We start from the raw sequence: 25541 nt of genomic DNA, 5'->3' as shown, positions 1-25541 counted from the left end.
AAACTTGTTGTGGTACACATGGCCTTGAATGGGAGGGACCTTAAAGATACAGCTTTATGTACAATAACTTTGTAAATGTTATCATTAAACCTCCTGACCTCCCTGCAGGTTATACGGCCATAACATCTAGAGCAGACCCTGTCGGATATACACACCTCCACAACATTATTATCATACAAATATGTGTTATTATCTTGTGGATTGGAAGATTAGGCTATATGACATTTCCCCATGCCTATCTCTTACGGTAGCGTGTGACCGTTTTGTCTTCCACTTTGACTTTCAGTTTTTGATATCGGAAGTGGTAGAGTTGTTGACAGTTGATCATTTTTAAATTCAAGAAATACAAACTCTTCCTGCTCGTTTTCAAATCATAACATATCTCCAATTTTGCAGACATTTAACTCTATTGATCGCAATAAGGTTGGGAACCAGACAATTCCAAGAGGTCATGCTTTAATTGCTCTGGTGTATGTCTGCACCCTTTGATAACCTCCTTTGGAAAACGATACTGAACTAAGAGGTTCCAAACTTAAATGTATTTGCGAATCAGTCTGGGATGTCAGTCTAGTAGCCTATTGTCAGCAGCGAGGTCGACAAGAGCATGGCTATTGTCATCAAAATAGGTGGGATCCATCGCTGTGGTGGGAACCTTCAAAATAGAGGTGGAGGACCAGTGCATGCTTGAAAATAGAACAAGATACTATAACCAACTGGGATATTTCAATGACAGAATGATGCAGATTACCTAGTGGAGAGACTACGTGAGTAAGGGGGTCACTCATGGAGATTAGGTCCCTTGTTGGAAGAAGAGCCACCACCTTCTTTATGATTAAATGTCACATTGTCTGAATGACAATGTTGGATGTGAGAGGCCCAGAGGACACGCACCGAAAGCTTTGACGGAACAGCTGAATCAACACTTCAACGGCCGACAAACGCAGCAAGAAGAGGGGGGGAAGATGTCAACACCACCATGGCAGAAGAAATTGAGATACAGAATAAAACCTGAAAAAAAAGTCCAAGGACTTATGAACCTCCAGTGTCAAAAAGTAAAAGTCCTCACCAGTCATTTGATTTAATGGTCATGATTGGTTATTCAGTACAATGAATGGCTATTAATACTCTCTTTCTATGGGCTTTTGTGTGGGCTTTTGAGAGAAGTACAGTTACAAATAATTTACAAATATTACAATTTAGAAAAAATGTGCGAGAGGAACCACAACTAGAGGCCAAAATAATGAATGTTCCTTTGAAATAAATATTTTATTCAAATTGAAAAATAGGGGGTGTTGGATTTTCAAGGTTGAATTATGCACGATTACTTTATAAATATAGTGACAGGACCAAGTCCCGCGGAGACCACGCGGCACGCCTCTCAGCGCGTAACCTATCACGAGACCTTGACGCTGCACAACGCAACCGGCTTTCATGCATTATCCATACGGTTGGCAGTTGTACTCGAGGAAGACGGCAGTTTTGGCAATCTACCTCTATTATTTTGGATTGAGGAATATCATACTACCATTTCGGAGACAGGTGAGATTCTAAATATAACTAACCCAAACACACACATATTGCAACCCGATGGTTGTAGCTTCCTCAATACGTTTTGGACACGACAAGATTAGGATGCTGCTGTTAAGATGCTATTAAATCAGCCTCTTGTTATCATCGCGATCATCTCTATCATATCCTCGTGATAAATATATATCATAATGCATATGCCCAAATAGCTCATTGATAACACCAGATGGGTAATTTATAATCAGAGCCCAACATCTAACCCTTTTCCAGAATGAATGAAGACTTGACAGCAGAGCAAGGAGAAGTGACTGCACTTCTCTGCCAAGAAGATGAACTACAGGATGGACAGTAAGATGTTCCAATACTTTTAATATTAATCTATGATTAGCCTACTTTCTACCAAAGTATTTGTTGTTGACATCTGCAGTGCTGTTTGTGCCAGCCTTCATGCGTTTGCCGGTGTTTTTCCAGAATGAGGGAGGTAGAAGTGGAGGGCCAAAAGGTGCTGCTGGTCCGTACTGAGGGCCGGTATGGTGCTGTGGGTAGTCGCTGCACCCATTATAACGCTCCCCTGGTCAAAGGTAAATGCTTACTGATCATCACTATTAGTGTATCCAGGCAGAATCAGAAGTGGTGTCCTTCCTAGGCCTGGAAAAGAATAATAGAGGAAAGCTGGGATAATATACTTCTCTTTGTGTTTGCTTTATGTCTATTTAATGGGTCTAAAATGCCCTAAAGGTAAGTGTTAATGTATGTACCGTATCGTGTTCAAGCCCTAATCATTCATGCTATTTCATGTCTGAGAAGGAGAAGAAGCGGCAGTACGTTATCAAGTTAAAACATGGTGTAATATTTTCTACAAGCCGCCCCTGCTAATGTTTTTGCATAATTTATCTGGGTATTCAGGAGCTTTGGTGGGCAACAGGGTCAGATGTCCCTTCCACGGTGCTTGTTTCAATGTAATGACTGGAGATATAGAGGAGTTTCCAGGTCTCGACTGTTTGCCCTCTTACAAGGTAATTATGAACCTTTTGATGCAACTATTGTTTTATAATGCCAGGATAGTGAGATAGTTCGGAAAAAGTAGAAATACGAGTTTGACCACAAAGTTAATGGAGCGACCGTTAGAGAAAATGGCTTGGGTCATGTAACAGAAGAGAAAGGATTAATGAGGTTTGGCTGGTTAAATAGATATACTGTATCTTCCCTAAACATCTGTAGCCACACCTATCCACTTTTAGGCTTTCAGAATTCCAAACCTACAAACCTTTTAAAATCTACAAACCTCCTGTGTGCTCGAGGTTAATGTGAACTACATTGTTTTTAAGTACGTTTGTTCATAGTTACACCCTTATACATTGTTACCTCACCTCGCTAGTCGCTTTGGATATAATTGTCTTAATGTGGCTTGATATCAAAATGGTTGTGTCTCTAAGTGCTTTAAATTCATTTGACAGGTTAAAGTCGAGGATGGCAACGTGTACATCTCATTCAACCGAAAGGTAATTGAAGGCCGAGAAAATGAGGCCATACATTTTTTTAGAAACTTCTTTAAACAATGGTTTCCCTTCTTTCTAATGAATGGTTGTGGTGGCTGGGATGTCATTCCCCTTAGGCTCTGAAGCTCAGCAGACGGGTGAAAGAGATGAGCAGCAGAGAGCCAGAGGTCAACCACAGCACCCTGCTCATAGGAGGAGGTAACGCACCCTCTGAGACCACCGCAGCAGCACGCACAGCACTTCAGCCTGTAACACCGCGTGTTGCTTATGCCCAGGCCCCGCAGCCCTGCTCTGTGCCGAGACACTGAGACGGAACTCTTACCAGGGCCGAATCGTCATGGTGACCAAAGACGCCCTGCCCCCGTTTGACAAACCCAAATTAAGCAAGGTAAACGAACCAGTCAGACCAGATTAATATGTTATAGGATGTAATATGTATATATATATATTCAATAATTTCCCACAGGATTAATAAAGTTACAACGCTCTAATCTTGTGATATGTCTATTTATAACCACAAAGCAAAAAAACTGGATGTTTTGCAGGCATTGAATTCGGAGAGCAGCCAGATTCTCCTTCGTTCTGAGGACTTCTTCAAACAGTATGGGATAGAGGTGTGGACACAAAAAGAGGTAGGCGAGAGAGAGACTAACCTACATAATATTGTGTTTGCTTAAGGGTCTGTTAATTCTGGTCCACAGGTGATTAACAATGTCCTAGGACTGTCAACAGGCTCACGATGGGTGATTGCCTTTTCATGTGACAAATAATAAGCAAACATTTTGTAACCGCAATTATAGAGAGTTGATAGAAGTTTATCACAGTTTTGTTAATTTACATACTTTAGAAATAATCCTTTAATTTTATTTGGTTAATTGATAAAATATACCCAAACCCCATATTGCCTAGATAATTAGAGGTGGACAAGAAGCTAGCTAGTGAAATCCACCGCGACCTCATGCAGCCCCAAAGCAACCCAATCGCATGGAAAGACATAGAGTGCAGGAGTAGATGTTTCATAATGTGTGTGTGTGTGTGTGTGTGTGTTTCAGGTCGTGTCGGTAGAGCCGGTCGATAAGGTGGTGAGGCTGAGTGACGGAACAGTGCAACCTTACGACCAGCTGCTCATCTCTACCGGCTGTAGGTCAGAATGCATATTCCTTCCATCTCCCTGACAACTACCGTGTACAGACCTTTATTAGCTCTCACACACACACAGCTGTTTCAAATAACTATGCAACTTGCATTGTGGTACAATGGAATCACAGTGTTTAGTTTCTGACGTTATCTTCTTCCAAAGCTTCACTTATCAAGATAATGACAGAGGTCAGATGGTTTACTTACTCAATTGTTTTTCAAAAGGTGTTGTTAGGCCATGCTGTCTTGAGAAAAGTCTGATGTTATTTTATACTTTCGATAGTCAAGTATTTCAAAGGTCTCCTACTGGGCTATATGGAGTCTGTTTCACCGTGTTAAAAGAAGAGCAAGTACTGCAGACTAATATAGTCACACTATGTAAAAATCCAACTAGCTCCTCAGCTTTCTGCCACGTCTGACTAGTCATGGGATTAAACCAGACAGGTGAGTTATTATACCGTAACCCTCTTGTCTCCTCCGGATGCTAGGGCGCGGTCGCTAGGCTGTCCTGGCCAACACCTGAAGGGAGTCAAGCTGCTGCAGACTCACCAGGATGCCCAGGACATCCATAACTCCTGTCAGGGTCAAAGGGCAGTCATCATTGGCGCATCCTTCATAGGTGTGTGAGATAGTGGGAGAAGTGTTGACTGGTGACAATCAAATTATTATTGGATTGTCACCTTATTTATTAATAAGTGTGTCATTTTACAGAATAATATTCCCTTTAACATCTCGGTTTGTTACTATATATGCACTTGGTTAAGTTATAAGCTCTTTTTTTATAATCAGCCTTGAAATGTTTGAGTATGAAAAAGACTATGTGTCTATGATTGAAAACCATGAAACGCAACCTCCTCCAAAATGTGTTCCATGTTTATCTTCTTGCCCAGGCATGGAGGTGGCTTCTTACCTATCGAATAAAGCTGCCAGCGTGGCCATGGTTGGCACCACTCAATACCCTTTTGAAAGGTCACTTGGCCCCGAGATTGGGAAGATGGCGATGCATGTAAGAACCTACTGGTTTATCTTCATGGCATCAGTGCTGCCAGACTGTGGTGTGTTTATATATAACACAAACTCCCCTGTTTTTGTTTTTTTATTCTAGATGTTGGAGGAAAATAATGTGAAATTCTACATGAAGGACAGAGTTCTAGAGATCAGGGGAGAAGATGGCAAAGTGAAACACATAACGCCATATATTGACTTTGATAGTAAAAACCTGATCTGTAAACTTCACTTGGCTGTACTTGTGTCTCTGATTTTAAAAACGTTTTTCTGACAATACTCAGGTTAAAGAAGTGGTGCTGGAGAGTGGTGCCGTTCTGCAAGCGGATGTTGTGGTGGCAGGAATTGGTAAAATAAGAATTGCCACTATTGAAATTATACAGCAGTAAATTTGACAATGGCTTGCAGATGAAAATGAATATGGTTTGCAGGTGTCGTCCCAAATTCTGACTTCCTGATGGGAAGCCAGGTGCAGACGGATTCCAGGAAGGCTGTAGTCGTTGATGAGGTATAACCCTGGCCAGATGCGATTTGATACAATTTTTTTTTTGGTATTGTGTGTCGTTCAAAACGACATTGAGTCTCTGATTTGGTGACAGGATAATATTGATAATATGAATCTTCTGTTTCCAGTTCATGAAGACCAACGTACCAGACATCTATGGTGCTGGCGATGTCACGTCCTTCCCCCTCCCAATCCGCGGGGGTCAGAGGGTCCAGATCGGCCACTGGCAGATGGCACATTCCCATGGTAACACTTCACTACCAGTCCAGAAACCATGGTTTGATTGGGAACTGATAGATAGATATAGTGGAGAAGCCGATACAGACATCGTGTTACACTCAGGCAGCAGCTAAAGAGCTGATGGCTCTGAATGCAAGCTATTTGTCATAAGGGATTGCTTGATTTGTTCTCTTCCACAGGCAGAGCTGCGGCCTTAAACATGCTGAACAAGCCCACCAAGATGGATTCTGTTCCGTTCTTTTGGACTGTGTTGCTCGGAAAAAGTATCCGATACGCAGGTGATGCATCTTGAGGAACGTTGCGCCGTAATTGATTTGAATTAAATGGATGAAGAGTAGTCATAAATGGTTTTTCTTCTTTTCAATATTATAGGTTTTGGGGAAGGATACACAGAAATCATATTCAAAGGCAAAGTGGAGGAAGGAAAGTTCCTAGCATTTTACATCAAGTAAGCAGCTGCAGTGTACTATACCACTCCTTTTATTGAACTTGAGTGTAATGTTTAGTATAACTTGCTGTGTTGTCATTGTGTTGTGTTTCCAGAGAGCAGGTGGTGGTCGCAGCAGCAAGCCTCATGTTTGACCCTGCTGTATCTCTGATCGCAGAACTCATGTCCTCAGGGCACCAAATCACAAAGACACAGGCACAGTGAGTGTCAGGCGTCGTGTGTCTCTTTGAAATAAATGTTGTAAGATTATTACGTTGAATATAACCTTGTCTTTTTATTTCAGATCTGAGGACCTGAGCTGGTTGAAATTATAGTGTGTGGTCCAGGATCAAGGATGAACGCAAACCAGTCCATTTACTTGATCAGGGGGTCTCAATTGCTATTATGAATATAATATTTTTCATTAATTTATCTTTCAATCAATTACTTTTTCAATCATTGTTATTCCTCTTGTAAAATGAGTCATGGCTTTAAGGCTGCACATCATCTAGGCTGTTCCATTTATCCTGATTAGTCAGGTAAACAGATTCTAAGAGCTGAGAATGACGCTGGAGGCAAGGTCTGAAATTACAAATGTAAATGTTTAGAAGATAATCTTACTTGAAACACACTTTTTTAATTGCTTAACATACCTGACTAATCAACAGAGGAAAACCAGTTACAGTAACGAAGGTGCTAATCAGCGAAAATATAGGGGACAAAATGGACAGTGTGTACATTTTATCTATTCAATGTTTTTTTTGAACTATAGCACACTTGTAGATTGAGTTGGTATTATTATTTTGGGTGTGACTGTGGCCATATTGAGTTGCTCTAGTTTGTTATTTTGTTTCTAAACCATTTGCCTTTTGTTACTCCTTCAGGGACAAATAAAGTATGTGGAGCGATTCATTCATACATGTAGTAATAAATGTTCATAATAATGTTGAGTATGGAATTGTATGGGGAAAGAAAGTTACCAAACGATTTAGCTATTTGTCTTATCAAGTATGCAATGCGATATAGCCTTCTTCCAATCAATATAATTTTTTCTTTCCTTGAAAGGCTTTCCACCTGTTTCCACCTGGGTATTATTTTCACAAGGGTTATGTTTTGGGTGTGTGTTTATTGTTTTTTTTTTCTGTGTGTGTAACTGTTAATTCAGTTTTCTGCAGAGGCAAATTACAATTTTCTGAAGAGCTGAGCTCAGAAAAAAATGCTTCACTTCCAAAAAATTGATAATCGAAAATGTATTATTTGGTAAGAGAAATATAAAGAAGAGTATTAACACGTCCCATTTAAATCAAATCATGGAGACAAGTTTTATAATTCTCTGATGTGTTCATCCATCATCTTGGTGCTTTAGGTATGGGCCCTGAAGGGGGTATGATCTCACTAAGCTTATGACCCTTAATTGTACCCCCACCTAACATAATTTTGGTAGGAAATAAAAAAAATATATATTTAAATGCAGATAATTTAATATGTTATCTAGTTCGTTTTTTTCTTACAGAACTTCTTGATAATATTAATTAAATAAAATGTAAGAAAATAATATATTTGTTGCAGATTAAGTGTTCTTGTATTGGACTGTAATAATGGATATTATTCTAGAAAATAATCAAGAGGACTTTTAGTTTTTTATACTATTGATTGGGAAAATCGTGCACCTTTACGCAGCGTATGAACTTTGAACCCTTGTTTCCGGGTTATTCATCCGGGTATTTGAGCTCTGGCGCTCGTCCCGCGTAGTCGTATCTTTCTACGTAACCTAGTCAGTCTGAGCAACACGTTATGTTAGGAACGGCGTAGTACTATTACGTGAATACCAGTTGCGTCTCTTAACGGCCATCGTGTGGCGGTGTCGTTCACCGTGCGTGCTGCCTCAAGGAAACACAACCAGCGGAGAAGTCTACTCAGTTATACAAAAGAAATGTGGTAGTGTGGAAGATCCAGACTTTGAGGATCAACATTTGACTCTGAAGGTAAAGTTTGTGTGGAGTGATTCAAATATTTAAGAAAGTTTTATTATTCACGTGTATTGTTCGGCTGAATTGCTACGCTACGTTAGCATGGAGCTAGGTATTTTTTTTTTTACGATAGTCTGCAACCTAAAGTTAGAACGTCTAAATCCATTTGTTGGCTACGATGGTGGGATTAAAACAACGCATCGAATTTAATATTGATCAGCCACGCTAAGCATGTATTGATGAAATTGATGAGCCTTCCGGTCAGTTTGTTTCTATTATTCTTTCACTGAATGGATCGCTAGCTTACTAGCTAACTCACCAGTTTCCTAGCTTAGCTTCAGGAATCCATTATTGTGCGCGTGTTGACGAGAGGCCATCGGTGGAGGAAACCTTGTTAAAACCCCACATTAACCGTAACCTGGTAGAACCCCTAAACCAACCCCGTTAACCATAGACGCACACTTTCAAAATCGAACCCTAAAGATGATCCGCATTTCATGATCTTATGTTAGTGGTCATTTATGCATTGTTTAACACCGTGTACTAACTTAACTGGAGTTGTATGTACTAACACTGGTATGTTATTGAGGTTTAGTTATTGTATAAGACAGTATTGTTATCGTGTTGTATGTATTACGACTGCTTTGTTAATGTTTATTTTTAGTATATACTATATTTGAACTAGCTGTGCTTTGATTTGATCTTCTAGTTGTAAGGGGCATGGCAGCGTCTTTCGCTTACAGAGGGGTCCCCGGAGGCATGCCTCCAGGCGTCCCCCCTCCAGCCTCCATCCCCGACTTCATGTCTGAGGAAAAACTTCAAGAAAAAGGTCTGTACACATTTAACCATCCTCAGTTTGCATTCATATACCCGGTGCTATTTGCTGTGGAGACGGCATAAATGTTTTCATATGTGACCCATGTTTTGATTTTTCGTGCACCAAAACAATTCCACAGCGAGAAAATGGCAGCAGTTGCAGGCCAAGCGGTACTCAGAGAAAAGGAAGTTTGGATTTGTGGATGCCCAGAAGGAGGACATGCCACCCGAGCATGTCCGCAAAATCATCAGGGACCATGGTGACATGACCAACAGGAAGTTCCGCCACGACAAGAGGGTCTACCTTGGGTATGAACATTTACCTGAACCAGATGCAGTTTTCAATAAACAAACAAAATGTATATTTTCCGAGGGAATTTCCTAGCTGGGATGAATGAACAATCTGTCTTGCATTTTTGCTCTGCAGGGCGTTGAAGTATATGCCCCATGCCGTGCTGAAGCTGCTGGAGAACATGCCCATGCCCTGGGAACAGATCCGAGATGTGCCAGTGCTTTACCACATCACTGGAGCCATCTCCTTCGTCAATGAGATCCCCTGGGTGATTGAGCCGGTCTACATCGCACAATGGGGGTAAGAGCCGTTTAAATGTCCCTCAATCCTACTGTTAATGTTTATAGTGAAGTATACATTATATATTCGCGGGTACAAGCGGCCGAGATGAGCTTTCTCAGAAGGGTGGCTGGCGTTTCCCTTAGGGATAGGGTGAGAAGCTCAGCCATCCGTGAGGAATGGCTGACGACACCTAATGGATGAGAAAGTTGTTGTTGAATGCTCAGATATCATACAAAAATGTACCCCTCTTACAAAGGCGCACTTGCATTGGTCTGCTTGCCTGTGCGTAAGAACTTGAGGAAAATTAAAATGAATGGTTAGTTTATTAAATCGCCGGCTACATTCCGGTTGGTTACCTAAACATTCAGACATGCGCTCAAAGTAGCATTGCGTCAACATTCAGACGCGACCACCTGAGGTGGTTCGGGCATCTGGTAAGGATGCCCATTGGGCGCCTTCCTTGGGAGGTGTTTCAGGCACGTCCAGTGGGGAGGAGACCTCGGGGAAGACCCAGGACTAGGTGGAGAGATTATATCTCAACACTGGCCTGGGAACGCCTCGGGATCCCCCCGTCAGAGTTGGTCAATGTGGCCCGGGAAAGGGAAGTCTGGGGCCCCCTGCTTGAGCTGCTCCCCCCGCGACCCGACCCCGGATAAGCGGACGAAAATGAGATGAGATGAGAGATGAGACATTATATATTTGCATTGTTTCCTAATGCTAATTTCTCCCCGCCCTGCAGAGCCATGTGGATCATGATGCGTCGTGAGAAGCGTGACCGTCGGCACTTCAAGCGCATGCGTTTCCCGCCGTTTGATGACGAGGAGCCGCCGCTGGACTACGCAGACAACATCCTGGATGTGGAGCCGCTGGAGGCCATCCAGATGGAGCTGGACCTGGAAGAGGACTCCTCCGTCGCTGAATGGTTCTACGAGCACCAGCCCCTCAAGGACGCCACAAAGTGAGGCTCGCTTCCCCCTCTCATCATCACATTTCTCAGTTTGCTTGGAAATGGAGGGTTAATCTTACTTCTTTTTTTTCTTGTACATCAAGTTGACACTGGTTTAATCGTAGCAATGCTTCACTTTGTCTTCAGGTTTGTGAACGGCACCACCTACCGTCGCTGGCAATTCACGCTCCCTATGATGTCCACCCTCTACCGCCTGGCTAACCAGCTGCTCACAGACCTGGTGGATTACAACTACTTCTATCTGTTTGACCTCAAGGCCTTCTTCACTTCCAAGGCTCTCAACATGGCCATCCCCGGAGGGCCCAAGTTTGAGCCGCTGGTCAGGGACATTAACCTCCAGTAAGTAAATAGGGCTACCAATCGACTTTAACAAATTATTTTTCATGTAGTAAAACACTTTGTATATTTTTGGTTTATGCACAAAAAGGTCTAAAGTTTTGTTCCTCCTTGTGCCGCTAACAGGGATGAGGACTGGAATGAGTTCAATGACATCAACAAGATCATCATCAGACAGCCAATCAGGACAGAGTACAAAATCGCCTTCCCCTACCTGTACAACAACCTCCCACATCATGTCCACCTCACCTGGTAGGAAAAAGAACATTCACTTCCAAATAAGCTATGGATGAAACAACATTGACTACCAGAATAACCAGAATTGTTGGATCTTCTCTCAGGTACCACACTCCAAATGTGGTGTTCATCAAGACAGAGGACCCTGATCTGCCAGCCTTCTACTTTGATCCCCTGATCAACCCCATCTCCCACAGGCACTCTGTCAAGGTAGGCCCTCCTGCGTTGCTGAAGTGAAAAGTTGTTGTTTAATACCTGGATATCATACCAAAATAAACCCCTCTTACAAAGGCGCACTTGCATCGGTCTGCTTGCCTGTGCGTAAGAACTTGAGGAAAATTAAAATGAATGGTTAGTTTATTCAATCACCGGCTACATTCCGGTTGGTTACCTAAACATTCAGACATGAGCCCAAAGTGGCCTTAAGTCAACATTCAGACGTGAGTTCAAATGATCTGTGTGTGACGTTTTATAATGGGGTTTTCCTTCATGGCATCCTGTTCATGTCCTCTCCAGAGTCAAGAGCCTCTGCCTGATGACGATGAGGAGTTTGAGCTGCCCGAGTACGTGGAGCCCTTCCTCAAGGACACTCCTCTCTACACGGACCACACCGCCAACGGCATCGCTCTGCTCTGGGCGCCACGCCCCTTTAACCTGCGCTCTGGGCGGACCAGGCGAGCAATTGACATCCCTCTCATCAAGAACTGGTGAGAAGACGACACCTAATGGATGAGAAAGTTGTTGTTGAATGCTCGGATATCATACAAAAATGGACCCCTCTTACAAAGGCGCACTTGCATTGGTCTGCTTGCCTGTGCGTAAGAACTTGAGGAAAATTAAAATGAATGGTTAGTTTATTAAATCGCCGGCTACATTCCGGTTGGTTACCTAAACATTCAGACATGCGCTCAAAGTAGCATTACGTCAACATTCAGACGCGAGTTTAATTATCTGTTTGATGTTTATAATGGGGATTTGCAAGTCTCCTGGCTCTCTTTGGCATCCTGTCATGTCCTCCCAGGAGTCAAGACGCTCGCCTGGTCCGCCCATGTGGGATGTCCTCAAAGAGCAATGTCCAGACACCCATGTGATCCACATATGGACATGGAATATGTATGTGGTTTGAAGTTGTCTTTTTGTCCCCTTGCAGGTATCGTGAGCACTGCCCTGCCGGCCAGCCTGTGAAAGTGCGCGTGTCCTACCAGAAACTGCTGAAGTACTACGTGCTCAACGCTCTCAAACAGAGGCCACCAAAGGCCCAGAAGAAGAGGTGAGCCTCTGAACACCCTGTAGATGTTCTACATCCGTGTTGGCAACACGTCTCTAACCAGCGTGTTTGCTGGGTGTTCTTTCCCCCCAGGTACCTGTTCCGTTCCTTCAAGGCCACCAAGTTCTTCCAGTCCACCAAGCTGGATTGGGTGGAGGTGGGGTTGCAGGTCTGCAGACAGGGCTACAACATGCTCAATCTGCTGATCCATCGTAAGAACCTCAACTACCTGCATCTGGACTACAACTTCAACCTCAAGCCTGTCAAGACGCTCACCACAAAGGTTTGACCAGTCTCTTCAACTCTTCGGGACATCACTTCAAAATGTACCCCTCTTACAAAGGCGCACTTGCATTGTTCTGCTTGCCTGTGCGTAAGAAATAGAGGAAAATTAACATGAATGGTTAGTTTATTCAATCGCCGGCTACATTCCGGTTGGTTACCTAAACATTCAGACATGCGCTCAAAGTAACATTAAGTCTGTTCTAGTAAGGCTACGGTTTTTGCCCGCCCTTCTTCCCCCCCCCCCCCTCCCCCCCTACACTAATTCTGTATTGGGAAAAAAACATGGGTTCTGCTCCAACTGGGCGATATCACATTTGGTTCTGTCTTCTCTTCCTACAGGAGCGTAAGAAGTCCAGGTTCGGTAACGCTTTCCATCTGTGCAGAGAGGTGCTGCGTCTCAGCAAACTGGTTGTTGACAGCCATGTTCAGTACAGACTGGGAAACGTTGACGCATTCCAGGTCAGTAACACGCTCACTATTACATGATGGAATCCCCCAGTAGCTGATAAATTAAAACAAAAAGGGAACAGTGGAAATTTATGTATCTGTAAATTGACGGTGCGACACGCCGGTCAATTTAAAGAGGCCCACTTTGCTGGCCTGTGCCAGTGCGCAAAATGTTTATTTTGTTTAATCCTTGGTGGGATTCCTATTGTTTGCCTAAACATGAGCAAGTTCCCTTCACTTCATTCTGGAAGCATCAATTGTGGTTTTCCAGAGTTCCTATTCTAATTACCCGATTTATTATCCATTAGGGTCCACCCAGTGGTCTCTTGAATGTATGCGTAATTCGATCATCCGTGCATTGTAAGGCTGTGTTGATGGGACTTGCCTGTCCTAAGGTTGTCTAACAGCAGTGCTATGTTGCTCTCTAGCTGTCCGACGGGATCCAGTACATCTTTGCCCACGTGGGCCAGCTGACGGGCATGTACCGTTACAAGTACAAGCTGATGAGACAGATCCGCATGTGCAAGGACCTCAAGCACCTCATCTACTACCGCTTCAACACCGTAAGCCCTCCCATTAAACGATAATGCTTTTTCCACCTCCACAAGACGCTGAAGAGCAAGTTCAAGCTTTGTATTGTCACTGAAGCACTCAATGTTCCCCCCCTTCTCCCAGGGACCAGTGGGTAAAGGTCCAGGCTGTGGCTTCTGGGCCCCTGGCTGGAGAGTGTGGCTCTTCTTCATGAGGGGCATCACCCCTCTGCTGGAGAGGTGGCTGGGCAACCTGCTGGCCAGGCAGTTTGAAGGTATGCAAACGTGCTTGTAATTGACACCCAGATATGGCTAATGTACCGTTATTACCGTAGGGAATAATGCTATGATAAATAGCCGTTATAGCTATAAAAAAAAAAAAAGTATAGCGATATAATTTACCGATAGCAAGCTAGGCTTCATATGATTACATATCAGTATTGTGTTGTATTTTAGTAATTGTTTTATAAAATATATTGTTTCATGCCATTTCTACAATTTAATGATATTATAAAACAAGTGGCAAACCAAACTTTACCGTGAAAGTCTACTCATGGGAAATCCTTTGTCATAACAAGCCATTTCCCCCACCCTCTCTCCCAGGGCGTCACTCCAAGGGCGTGGCCAAGACGGTGACCAAGCAGCGTGTGGAGTCCCACTTTGACCTGGAGCTGCGTGCCGCCGTCATGCACGACATCCTGGACATGATGCCCGAGGGCATCAAGCAGAACAAGGCCAGGACCATCCTGCAGCACCTCAGCGAGTCCTGGAGGTGCTGGAAGGCCAACATCCCCTGGAAGGTGGGTCCTTGTCAGAGGAAGTGTAGCCCGGGATCGTTTTTAAGTTTTGATATTGTATATAATGTGTGTTTGTATTAATTTGAGATGGTATCAATAATAACTTTTATCCCACTTGTATATTTATAAAAGCCATACAGGGCCTTTCCTCATAGGGTTCCTCCACCTGAATATTACTAACTAATGTGTTCCTCTTACCCGCTCCAAGGTGCCCGGCCTGCCCACCCCCATCGAGAACATGATCCTCCGCTACGTCAAAGCCAAGGCTGACTGGTGGACCAACACGGCCCACTACAACAGGGAGCGCATCCGCCGCGGTGCCACTGTGGACAAGACGGTGTGCAAGAAGAACCTGGGCAGGCTGACCCGGCTCTACCTCAAGGCGGAGCAGGAGAGGCAGCACAACTACCTGAAGGTAAGGCCACTTTACGTTGTTAAAGTTGAATTGCAAACTAGTTTCCATTTTGATTTCTGACCTTTTTAGGATAATGGATAAGTTTTTGCTGTTATAGTTTGACAAATGGATCGTATCTGTCTCGTAATGCCTTCATTTTTGTTAATCACACAGCTACTTTGCTGTGGCTAATATGAATCGGGATGAGTTGGGCTCAGATCAGTGGTCAACTGTAGTGTGAACCAGATCTTCCTAGTTAGGCCCACGGTAACCATGTGCTCGGTCCTCAGGATGGCCCCTACATCACTGCAGAGGAGGCCGTGGCCATCTACACCACCACGGTGCATTGGCTGGAGAGCAGGCGCTTCTCCCCCATCCCCTTCCCCCCGCTGTCCTACAAACACGACACCAAGCTGCTCATCCTGGCCCTGGAGCGGCTCAAGGAGGCCTACAGGTAAAGCCCAGAATCGGCTCATTTCAGTCACTTCTTCCTTGAGGTCGTCATTGTTATAGTCATAATATGACTATAAATCCTCTTTACAAAGTGGGTCTGTGAGCAGGAATACAAAGTTCAGATGTTTTTGTTTTGTGCAGTGTCAAGTCTCGTCTGAACCAGTCCCAGAGGGAGGAGCTGGGTCTCATCGAGCAGGCCTACGACAACCCCCACGAAGCCCTGTCCAGGATCAAACGTCACCTGCTCACCCAGCGAGCCTTCAAGGAGGTGAGAGTCGTGAACATTGTCCGAGTCAAAACAGCTGCACGGCTTGAAGGGAACCATACTACGGTAGAACCCATTACACTCGTCTCATTCAGCTGCCTGCCCCCCTCTCTCCCAGGTTGGCATCGAATTCATGGACCTGTACAGCCACCTGGTGCCGGTGTACGACGTGGAGCCCCTGGAGAAGATCACAGACGCCTACCTGGACCAGTACCTCTGGTACGAGGCGGACAAGAGGCGGCTGTTCCCGCCATGGATCAAGCCGGCCGACACCGAGCCCCCACCGCTGCTGGTGTACAAGTGGTGCCAAGGTAAGGCCCAAGTGGTTTGATTGTCAGAGTAAATCATTGTTATTCTTGATGAATGCTTATGTCAAAGCACTGATCTTCCATCTGGAAAAAAACACACAAGGCATGTTATTTAAATGCATAGAAATACATGAAATATCTTTCCTGTTTATGAACTTAGTGCTTCAACATCAATTTGTACTTCTGACCATAAAGCACCTCATGCTAAAAGGCACTGCTGTGTTGGTCTATCGTCAATAGGTTATGCTACCAGCTTATCGATCTCTAGCCTAGTTGTGTCAAACATATTTTTCAGTTCAATGAATCAAAACGAGTGATTGGTTGAGATGTGCATCAGGGTTTCAGTGGGTTTGTCTGCCCCCTTCCAGGTATCAACAACCTGCAGGACGTGTGGGAGATGACGGAGGGCGAGTGTAACGTCATGCTGGAGTCTCGCTACGAGAAGATGTACGAGAAGATCGATCTGACGCTGCTCAACAGGCTGCTGCGTCTCATCGTGGACCACAACATTGCTGACTACATGACAGCCAAGAACAACGTGGTCATCAACTACAAGGTATGGGGGTCTTCAAGCTGTAGGTTTAACTACCCGCTAATGCATTCAATGGACAATCAGAAGTCTCCCGTTTCATTAAACTCGGATCAGTGCATGCTTTCAAGAGCTTTGTTTAGTCTCTTGATGCAAGTGTTATTCTAGACTGTAGTAGCTGCTTGCATTGCCAGGTGCAACCTATTTTGAGGTCTGATATTGGGGGCGTCCCTTACTACCAGTTAATGGCAACTACATGAGTGCAGTATTAATGATGCTGATAATTTCCAGCTTGTGTTAATAATTTTTTTTATTTTTTGTTCTCCTCCAGGACATGAATCACACCAACTCGTACGGCATCATCCGAGGGCTGCAGTTTGCCTCGTTCATCGTGCAGTACTACGGCCTGGTCATGGACCTCCTGGTGCTGGGTCTGCACCGGGCCAGCGAGATGGCCGGCCCGCCCCAGATGCCCAACGACTTCCTCAGCTTCCAGGACACGGCCACCGAGAGCGCCCACCCCATCCGCCTCTACTGCCGCTACATCGACCGCATACACATCTTCTTCAGGTGAGACGACGGCCTCCGCTCCCTGTGTGGTCTCATTTTACAGTCCTCTTTTTAAACTAGTCTTGTCCTCCATTGAATTGTGAGTAGATGAATTAATGAAGCCCCTTACTTTAGCTATATATGCAATTAAACTTGCCATGCACATTTATTTATTTAATCAGGTCCGAGATATTGACCCTTACGTTCTGTACTTGAGGGGCGGTCAGCGCAGGACTGGGTTGAAAACGGGTGCACGCCGTGTGCCGATGCGGTTTGGATTTGACCACCACTTTGTGTGTGCAGGTTTACAGCGGACGAGGCCAGAGATCTGATCCAGAGGTACCTGACGGAGCATCCGGACCCCAACAACGAGAACATCGTGGGCTACAACAACAAGAAGTGCTGGCCCCGCGACGCTCGCATGAGGCTGATGAAGCACGACGTCAACCTGTGAGTCCCCTCCCTCGCCGCGGTGTCTTTCTGAAGACGTTGTCCTCGGGGTCAACTCGTCAAGAGAATGAGTGGCATAGTTTGGATAGTTTTATAATCTTTTCTTCCCATCTCCTCCCCTCCCAGGGGCCGCGCTGTGTTCTGGGACATCAAGAACCGCCTGCCCCGCTCGGTCACCACGGTGCAGTGGGAGAACAGCTTTGTGTCCGTGTACAGCAAGGACAACCCCAACCTGCTCTTCAACATGTGTGGCTTCGAGTGCCGCATCCTGCCCAAGTGCCGCACCAGCTACGAGGAGTTCACACACAAAGACGGAGTCTGGAATCTGCAGAATGAGGTTGGTAGTTCAAAGACACCATAAATCCATCCTGATGACTGTTTGGGACAAATGTGCATGGTGCTGCCAGACAATTTGTCCTCCTGGCACACACTTTCTTTTGAGTCCTCATCAACGTATCAATCCCTGTGTGCAGGTGACCAAAGAGAGAACAGCACAGTGTTTCCTGCGCGTGGACGATGAGTCCATGCAGCGCTTCCACAACAGAGTCCGCCAGATCCTCATGGCCTCTGGGTCCACCACATTCACCAAGGTGAGCACCACTTAAACCAGCTGAAACCAGGGACCTCTTCACTGATCTTCACTGCACAGCTGCTGTTTCCCATTGAAAGGATTGCTTTGAGTTTCAAATAGGATCATGGTGACCTACAAAGCCATAACCACCTTACTATCCCTCCCCAGATTGTGAACAAGTGGAACACGGCTCTGATCGGTCTGATGACGTACTTCCGCGAGGCGGTGGTCAACACCCAGGAGCTTCTGGACCTGCTGGTCAAGTGCGAAAACAAGATTCAGACGCGTATCAAGATTGGCCTCAACTCCAAGATGCCCAGTCGTTTCCCCCCTGTGGTCTTCTACACCCCCAAAGAGCTGGGCGGCCTGGGCATGTTGTCCATGGGCCACGTGCTCATCCCTCAGTCAGATCTGCGGTAAGCTGAGACCTAGATCTATAGGTGGACTGAATATAAAGATTGATTACATTGGTCGGTCCTTCCATAGGCAATTGATGAAGATTCTGAAATATTCTACTGGTTTCATGCATTTAAATCTGATCTCATAGTTAAACTTGTATCTAACTGAATCTAGAACCGCACACTCTTAAAACCTAGCACTGGTCCCTGGGTGTTTGGGTGTCAGAAGTGTGCCACAGTAAGCAGGCTAGGTTTCGCTGACAACCAGGAGGGCTGCTGCCGAGTGACTGGTCGTTTGATAGTGACCTGAGCCACACCTAATAAGTGACTTGTTAAACCATCTATTTGTGTCTGCGTGAAATGCAGCTCCATTCTTAAGGTGTTCCTTGCCCTCCCTTCCCCACTAGGTGGTCCAAGCAGACAGACGTGGGCATCACTCACTTCCGTTCTGGAATGAGCCACGAGGAAGACCAACTGATCCCTAACTTGTACCGCTACATCCAGCCCTGGGAGAGCGAGTTCATCGACTCCCAGAGAGTGTGGGCAGAGTACGCCCTCAAGAGACAGGAGGCCATCGCCCAGAACAGGTACGCCCGATGACAAGCGGCTTCCTATTCTGACCCTGAATTAAAATGTGACCTTTTTGTAAGCTCTATTGACTTCTTTATTAACACTGAAGGGTTGTGTTTGGTTAGTCAATACAGTATTTACTGTTATTTAATATATCTTTGTTGAAACAATTGTTTACTGCTTGAATACATGCAGTACGGTTCATTGTTTTCAATCATTAAACCGTTTGAGCATTTCAAGCATCTAATTGAGAAGGCGGATTCTATGAAGGCTAATAGTTCTTCATCTCCTGTGTCTCAGGCGTCTGACCCTGGAGGACTTGGAGGACTCCTGGGACAGGGGCATCCCCCGCATCAACACTCTGTTCCAGAAGGACAGACACACGCTGGCCTATGACAAGGGCTGGAGGGTCAGGACCGACTTCAAACAGTATCAGGTAAGAGGCACACCATACGCATGAAGTTTGCCATTTTGAAATGCTGTTCCTTAAATTGAAGTAGACAATAGACGTATTGTTGGTTCCCTTGACTGACGATAACACTGGTTTGTGTGCGTGCAGGTGCTGAAGCAGAACCCCTTCTGGTGGACCCATCAGAGGCACGACGGCAAGCTGTGGAATTTGAACAACTACCGTACCGACATGATCCAGGCTCTGGGCGGCGTGGAGGGCATCCTGGAGCACACCCTGTTCAAAGGCACCTACTTCCCCACCTGGGAGGGTCTCTTCTGGTGAGAACGGGCTCAGGCAAACGAATGCACCTGGTTCTAGCAATGAACAGTACACTAGTCAGTGCTGGTGAGCATCTGGTTGTAACGGCGCCTCTTGTTGGGTTTCAGGGAGAAGGCCAGTGGTTTTGAGGAGTCCATGAAATGGAAGAAGCTGACCAACGCCCAGAGATCTGGTCTCAACCAGATCCCCAACCGTCGCTTCACACTCTGGTGGTCGCCCACCATCAACAGAGCCAACGTAAGGATAAATAGTTTTGGAACTGTCTTGTGTGATAAGCCTCTACGGAGGCAGGTAATAGGATGAAGCATTGGTCCGACCGTTGAACCGTCTCCTTATGTTCCTCTCCCCCAGGTCTACGTGGGCTTCCAGGTGCAGCTTGACCTGACGGGCATCTTCATGCATGGCAAGATCCCCACGCTGAAGATCTCCCTCATTCAGATCTTCAGGGCTCACTTGTGGCAGAAGATCCACGAGAGCGTGGTGATGGATCTCTGCCAGGTGTTTGACCAGGAGCTGGACGCTCTGGAGATCGAGACGGTGCAGAAGGAAACCATCCATCCCAGGAAGTCCTACAAGATGAACTCCTCCTGTGCAGACATCCTCCTCTTCGCCTCCTACAAGTGGAACGTCTCCAGGCCCTCACTGCTCGCCGACTCAAAGTACGACTTCATCGTGATCACCATCATCATGCTTTTTAGAAAATAGGTCTTGCTTATGCTTGGATAATTGTCAAAGGGAATATACAGTCCTACTAAATTTCATTGCATTCATGTCTATCCGTCTTCATCAGGGACGTGATGGACAGCACCACCACTCAGAAGTACTGGATCGACATTCAGCTGCGCTGGGGAGACTACGACTCCCACGACATTGAGCGCTACGCCAGGGCCAAGTTCCTGGACTACACCACCGACAACATGAGTATCTACCCCTCCCCCACAGGGGTGCTCATCGCCCTCGACCTGGCCTACAACCTCCACAGGTTGGTGCCCTGACTAGATTGGATGCATGTCAAATTCTAGAGGAAAGTGTTCTTGTGACTTTCACCATGGGAATTAAACTGGTTCATGTGGAATTATATAAAGCAGGACAAAGTAAGTACTTATGATAATGTTGCAAATGATGCAATGGTTATGTTAGAATATTCTGAGTTGTAACACGTTAGTATGGGTTTGCTTAAAGAGACATTTTTCTCCACACGTGAACCTTAACACTGTTTCCCCTCCTCTGCAGCGCGTACGGTAACTGGTTCCCCGGAGGCAAGCCTCTGATCCAGCAGGCCATGGCCAAGATCATGAAGGCCAACCCCGCCCTGTATGTGCTGAGGGAGCGCATCCGCAAAGGTCTGCAGCTGTACTCCTCAGAGCCCACCGAGCCCTACCTCTCCTCGCAGAACTACGGAGAGCTCTTCTCCAACCAGATCATCTGGTTCGTAGACGACACCAACGTCTACCGCGTCACCATCCACAAGGTGAGCACGTCCCGTCGGCCACCACCCATTTCAAGGGCTTCTTGAATGTTGGAGCCAAAGAGCTATTTGGAGGCTTCTTCAAGGACAGGCCATCCCAAACAGAATGTAGTGCTGCCAGTGTGTCCGTCTTCATGTAGTCCTCATGCGTCCGTTTCAGACCTTTGAGGGTAACTTGACCACAAAGCCCATCAATGGAGCCATCTTCATCTTCAACCCCAGGACTGGCCAGCTCTTCCTCAAGATCATCCACACGTCTGTGTGGGCCGGCCAGAAACGTCTTGGACAGGTACAGCCCCACTCTTTATCACCATTAGAACTCACTTTTTGATATAATAGTTGATGTTTTGTTGCGGTTACTGTTTATTTAAATGGACGTGTTTCTACTCCTTCTGCAGCTGGCTAAATGGAAGACTGCTGAGGAAGTGGCTGCCCTGATTCGATCCCTCCCAGTGGAGGAGCAGCCCAAGCAGATCATCGTGACCAGGAAGGGCATGTTGGACCCTCTTGAGGTGAGCGGCAAAGCTGCTTTACCAAGTTTTCTTAATCAGAAAACGTGGTTATTTTCTGGTTCATCTGCTGCTTTCGATTTGAATGGGTAAAACGGATTACATAATAAAATATCTAATGCCTTATTTTTCGTCCTTCCCGTGCAGGTTCATTTGCTTGATTTCCCCAACATCGTCATCAAAGGCTCCGAGCTCCAGCTGCCCTTCCAAGCCTGTCTCAAGGTGGAGAAGTTCGGCGATCTGATCCTGAAGGCCACCGAGCCCCAGATGGTTCTGTTCAACCTCTACGACGACTGGCTGAAGACCATCTCTTCCTACACAGTCAGTACCACTCCTACGCTCTAGGCATGAATTGAAGTTTTAGTGTTAATATAATCTCTGAAAAATTGGTATCCCGGTTAACTACTCTGAGCCAGACTAAACAGATATGAGGATATATTGACTCGTCCTCTTTGTGTAACTAGTGCGTCTCTTGTGTGCGTGTGTAGGCCTTCTCTCGTCTCATCCTGATCCTGAGGGCGCTCCACGTCAACAACGACAGGGCCAAGGTGATCCTGAAACCAGACAAGACGACCATCACGGAGCCCCACCACATCTGGCCAACCCTCACGGACGAGGAATGGATCAAGGTGGAGGTGCAGCTCAAAGACCTGATCCTGGCTGACTACGGAAAGAAGAACAAGTGAGTGGTCTAATGCATGCATGCTTGTATGGGTGGATAGGCATAGGTTATCCTGTTGCCGCCTCATTGCTGTATTTGTCCCCACACTTAAAGGGCTCCATGGCTGATATTATGTAATGGTCTCGCGTTAATGGTCAAACTTGCCTTAACTGGGCAGTTTCTCACCTGCAAGAACTTGATGAACTAGCGCTCTGTTTGAACACTTTGAAGTGTAAACAGTAAACATGGGTGTTTAGCCGTGCAGGTTCTGCCAGTTTCAAACTGCTACTGCACAAATGGTAGACATCTCAAATGGAGAAGACCAAATGAGGAGGACAAATCTGATAAATATATATTTTTTCCTCCCTGTGTTCATGCATGAGGTTATGCAGCAACATTGTATCAATTAACAATTATCTTGTCATGCCATGAGTTCTCCCATTTAAAGTGTTGATGTTGTTAAACGACGTAATCCCTATGAATTGCTCATGAAATCCTCTGATGGCGTAGCTTGATCTTTGGTGTCTTTAATAACGCCGCCCGTCCTGCTCCTCCCCAGCGTGAACGTGGCCTCCCTCACCCAGTCTGAGATCAGAGACATCATCCTGGGTATGGAGATATCCGCTCCCTCCCAGCAACGCCAGCAGATCGCTGAGATCGAGAAGCAGACCAAGGAGCAGTCCCAGCTCACCGCCACCCAGACCCGCACCGTCAACAAGCACGGCGACGAGATCATCACCTCCACCACCTCCAACTACGAGACGCAGACCTTCTCCTCCAAGACCGAATGGAGGGTCAGGTAAGCTGGCTAAGGGCCATATCAAGCTTTTTATTGTATATATATATTTCTTTCTTTGATAATGGCAATAAAAATATTTCGGTAGGTTTGCATTGATTGCATTTAAGCTGACGATCTTTATTTTTTCCACTTCCCAAACCTCAGGGCTATATCTGCTGCCAACCTCCATCTGAGGACAAACCACATCTACGTTTCTTCTGACGACATCAAGGAGACGGGCTACACCTACATCCTGCCCAAGAACGTCCTGAAGAAGTTCATCTGCATCTCTGACCTGCGAGCACAGGTAAACATTGCTGCCTTGTGATTGGCCCAACACAATCATAATCCCAGAATCGACTTGGCCTCTGTTGCTTTGGTTATGTTTTCTTTCCATTCACTTTTTGTATGGCGTGTCCTGACAGATCGCCGGTTACCTCTATGGCACCAGTCCCCCCGACAACCCCCAGGTGAAGGAGATCCGCTGCATCGTAATGGTGCCCCAGTGGGGAACTCACCAGACGGTCCACCTGCCCAACCAGCTCCCAGGACACGAGTACCTCAAGGTAAACACTTCCTCCTTCATCCTCTTCATCGTTTGGACCATGATGATGGCTAGTTGCACTTCAGACGGCTCCTCAACGCTCTCCTCTTTCCGCCCAACAGGAGATGGAGCCTCTTGGCTGGATCCACACGCAGCCCAACGAGTCTCCTCAGCTGTCCCCCCAGGACGTCACCACCCACGCCAAGGTCATGGCTGACAACCCTTCATGGGACGGAGAGAAAACCATCATCATCACCTGCAGGTAGGAGCTCCCCGCCATATTGAAATCAAAGTGTGACCTACCTAGTCGAAAATGGTTTACTGCCTAAGGTTGTGGAAAACCATTTGATTTCAACATGACGACATCTGTGACTTTAAACGTGAGGATTGCTGGTGCTGCTGCCACAGGTTATGTTATGAATGCTTATGGTGTTTATCTTGTGTTCCATCAGCTTCACTCCTGGCTCGTGCACGCTGACCGCCTACAAGCTGACGCCCAGCGGATACGAGTGGGGTCGACAGAACACGGACAAGGGCAACAACCCCAAGGGTTACCTGCCGTCCCACTACGAGAGGGTCCAGATGCTGCTCTCTGACCGCTTCCTGGGCTTCTTCATGGTTCCCGGCCAGGTCTCATGGAATTACAACTTCATGGGTGAGCCAAGGAGACATTATTTAGTATTTCTCTCTGTAAAACGTTTGATCAAATATGCTTTACTGTGATCGTACAATAGTCAATGGTTGAACACAATACAACTGTCCTAATTTTTTTTTCAGTATTTTCAGTGCTGTTTATTGGATTGATTGTTTCAGTAACACCAAACGATCAATGTTATATTGATTAAACATCGACTGATCCTGCTACACAGGCAACTACTGTTCTATAAACACGAACTGTTATACTTGATCTTTTAAATGGATTCTGAGACTTTTCAGATAACCTCCATTATTCGAACCATGATGATCGGGCTTGATCATGCTATGATTTAATCACACATGGCATACAAATAATTGCTACTGGCCATGTTGTAGATCCCTTCCATGCCAGGCTTATTTAAGCTAAACGGTGATGCTGTTCTCTGGTTAATCCAACCTTCCCTTGCCTGCAGGTGTCCGCCACGACCCCAACATGAAGTACGACCTGCAGCTGTCCAACCCCAAGGAGTTCTACCACGAGGTGCACAGGCCCTCTCACTTCCTCAACTTCGCCTCGCTGCAGGAGGGCGAGATCTACAACGCGGACCGCGAGGATGTGTACGGCTGAGCGAGGCGGGGGCCAGCCAGCCTGCTCTCAAAGCTCTTTGTAGATACTTCTGCAGGGTAGCGTTTAGCGCCAGTCCCTGTGCAGGTGGTGTCGTGTTTCTTCTGGCGGAGAAATGGCATACCCTGGACATTGAAAGAATCCTGTACACATTTTTTGATGTTTTCTATTCTTATTGCTAGTCCAATCCCCAACCTTTTCCTCAAACTGGCTGTCGGAAAGACGTTTAGAATTGTCTGTTATTTGTCATCTCTGCATCTGTGCATTTATTTGTAGTATTATCGTTTTAGTACTCACGTGTGAATTTAATTTGTCTTGAAATTTTGAATTGTAATTGCAAAATCATTTTTTATACAAACGACTGTACCAGACGCCATCTGACTACGTTATACTGTACGTTGTGTGACGTCGTTGTTGGGGTTAAATAAAGAAAGGATTTTACTATGTTGTGGTGTGCGTGTGTGGTATCATGCGCTTTGGTTTATATCTGGGAGCAAAAGGGAAACACCTACTCGATCAGTCTATTGCGAAATTACA

General features: G+C 45.7%; 2 protein-coding genes across 2 annotated transcripts; both read left to right on the top strand.

Moving 5' to 3' along the window:
* The first annotated feature begins 1383 nt into the window (after positions 1-1383).
* Positions 1384-7643, top strand: aifm4 (apoptosis inducing factor mitochondria associated 4). Its single transcript, XM_030381966.1, has 19 exons — positions 1384-1539; positions 1798-1875; positions 1999-2108; positions 2434-2543; positions 2985-3029; positions 3143-3224; positions 3302-3414; positions 3572-3658; positions 4079-4170; positions 4652-4782; positions 5054-5169; positions 5269-5340; positions 5453-5516; positions 5600-5676; positions 5802-5919; positions 6093-6191; positions 6286-6361; positions 6457-6561; positions 6645-7643. The coding sequence occupies exons 2-19, from the start codon at positions 1799-1801 to the stop codon at positions 6673-6675; spliced, it is 1605 nt and encodes a 534-aa protein (XP_030237826.1). The 5' UTR covers positions 1384-1539; position 1798; the 3' UTR covers positions 6676-7643.
* A 408-nt stretch (positions 7644-8051) lies between these two features.
* Positions 8052-25448, top strand: prpf8 (pre-mRNA processing factor 8). Its single transcript, XM_030380050.1, has 42 exons — positions 8052-8325; positions 9020-9139; positions 9267-9435; positions 9554-9718; positions 10440-10658; positions 10794-11006; positions 11130-11255; positions 11345-11450; positions 11757-11947; positions 12391-12510; positions 12601-12790; positions 13132-13251; positions 13668-13802; positions 13915-14044; positions 14373-14569; positions 14775-14981; positions 15251-15414; positions 15555-15681; positions 15797-15989; positions 16355-16542; positions 16847-17085; positions 17368-17514; positions 17641-17851; positions 17988-18104; positions 18254-18501; positions 18891-19070; positions 19354-19489; positions 19613-19782; positions 19891-20020; positions 20135-20442; positions 20574-20765; positions 21017-21254; positions 21412-21540; positions 21650-21763; positions 21908-22081; positions 22249-22442; positions 22981-23220; positions 23365-23506; positions 23625-23765; positions 23866-24005; positions 24196-24398; positions 24853-25448. The coding sequence occupies exons 2-42, from the start codon at positions 9031-9033 to the stop codon at positions 25005-25007; spliced, it is 7017 nt and encodes a 2338-aa protein (XP_030235910.1). The 5' UTR covers positions 8052-8325; positions 9020-9030; the 3' UTR covers positions 25008-25448.
* The last annotated feature ends 93 nt before the right edge of the window (positions 25449-25541 follow it).

Source organism: Gadus morhua, chromosome 16 (genome assembly GCF_902167405.1).
Source record: "Gadus morhua chromosome 16, gadMor3.0, whole genome shotgun sequence".
Lineage (NCBI taxonomy): Eukaryota > Metazoa > Chordata > Actinopteri > Gadiformes > Gadidae > Gadus > Gadus morhua.
This window is presented reverse-complemented; position numbering and strand designations above follow the sequence as displayed.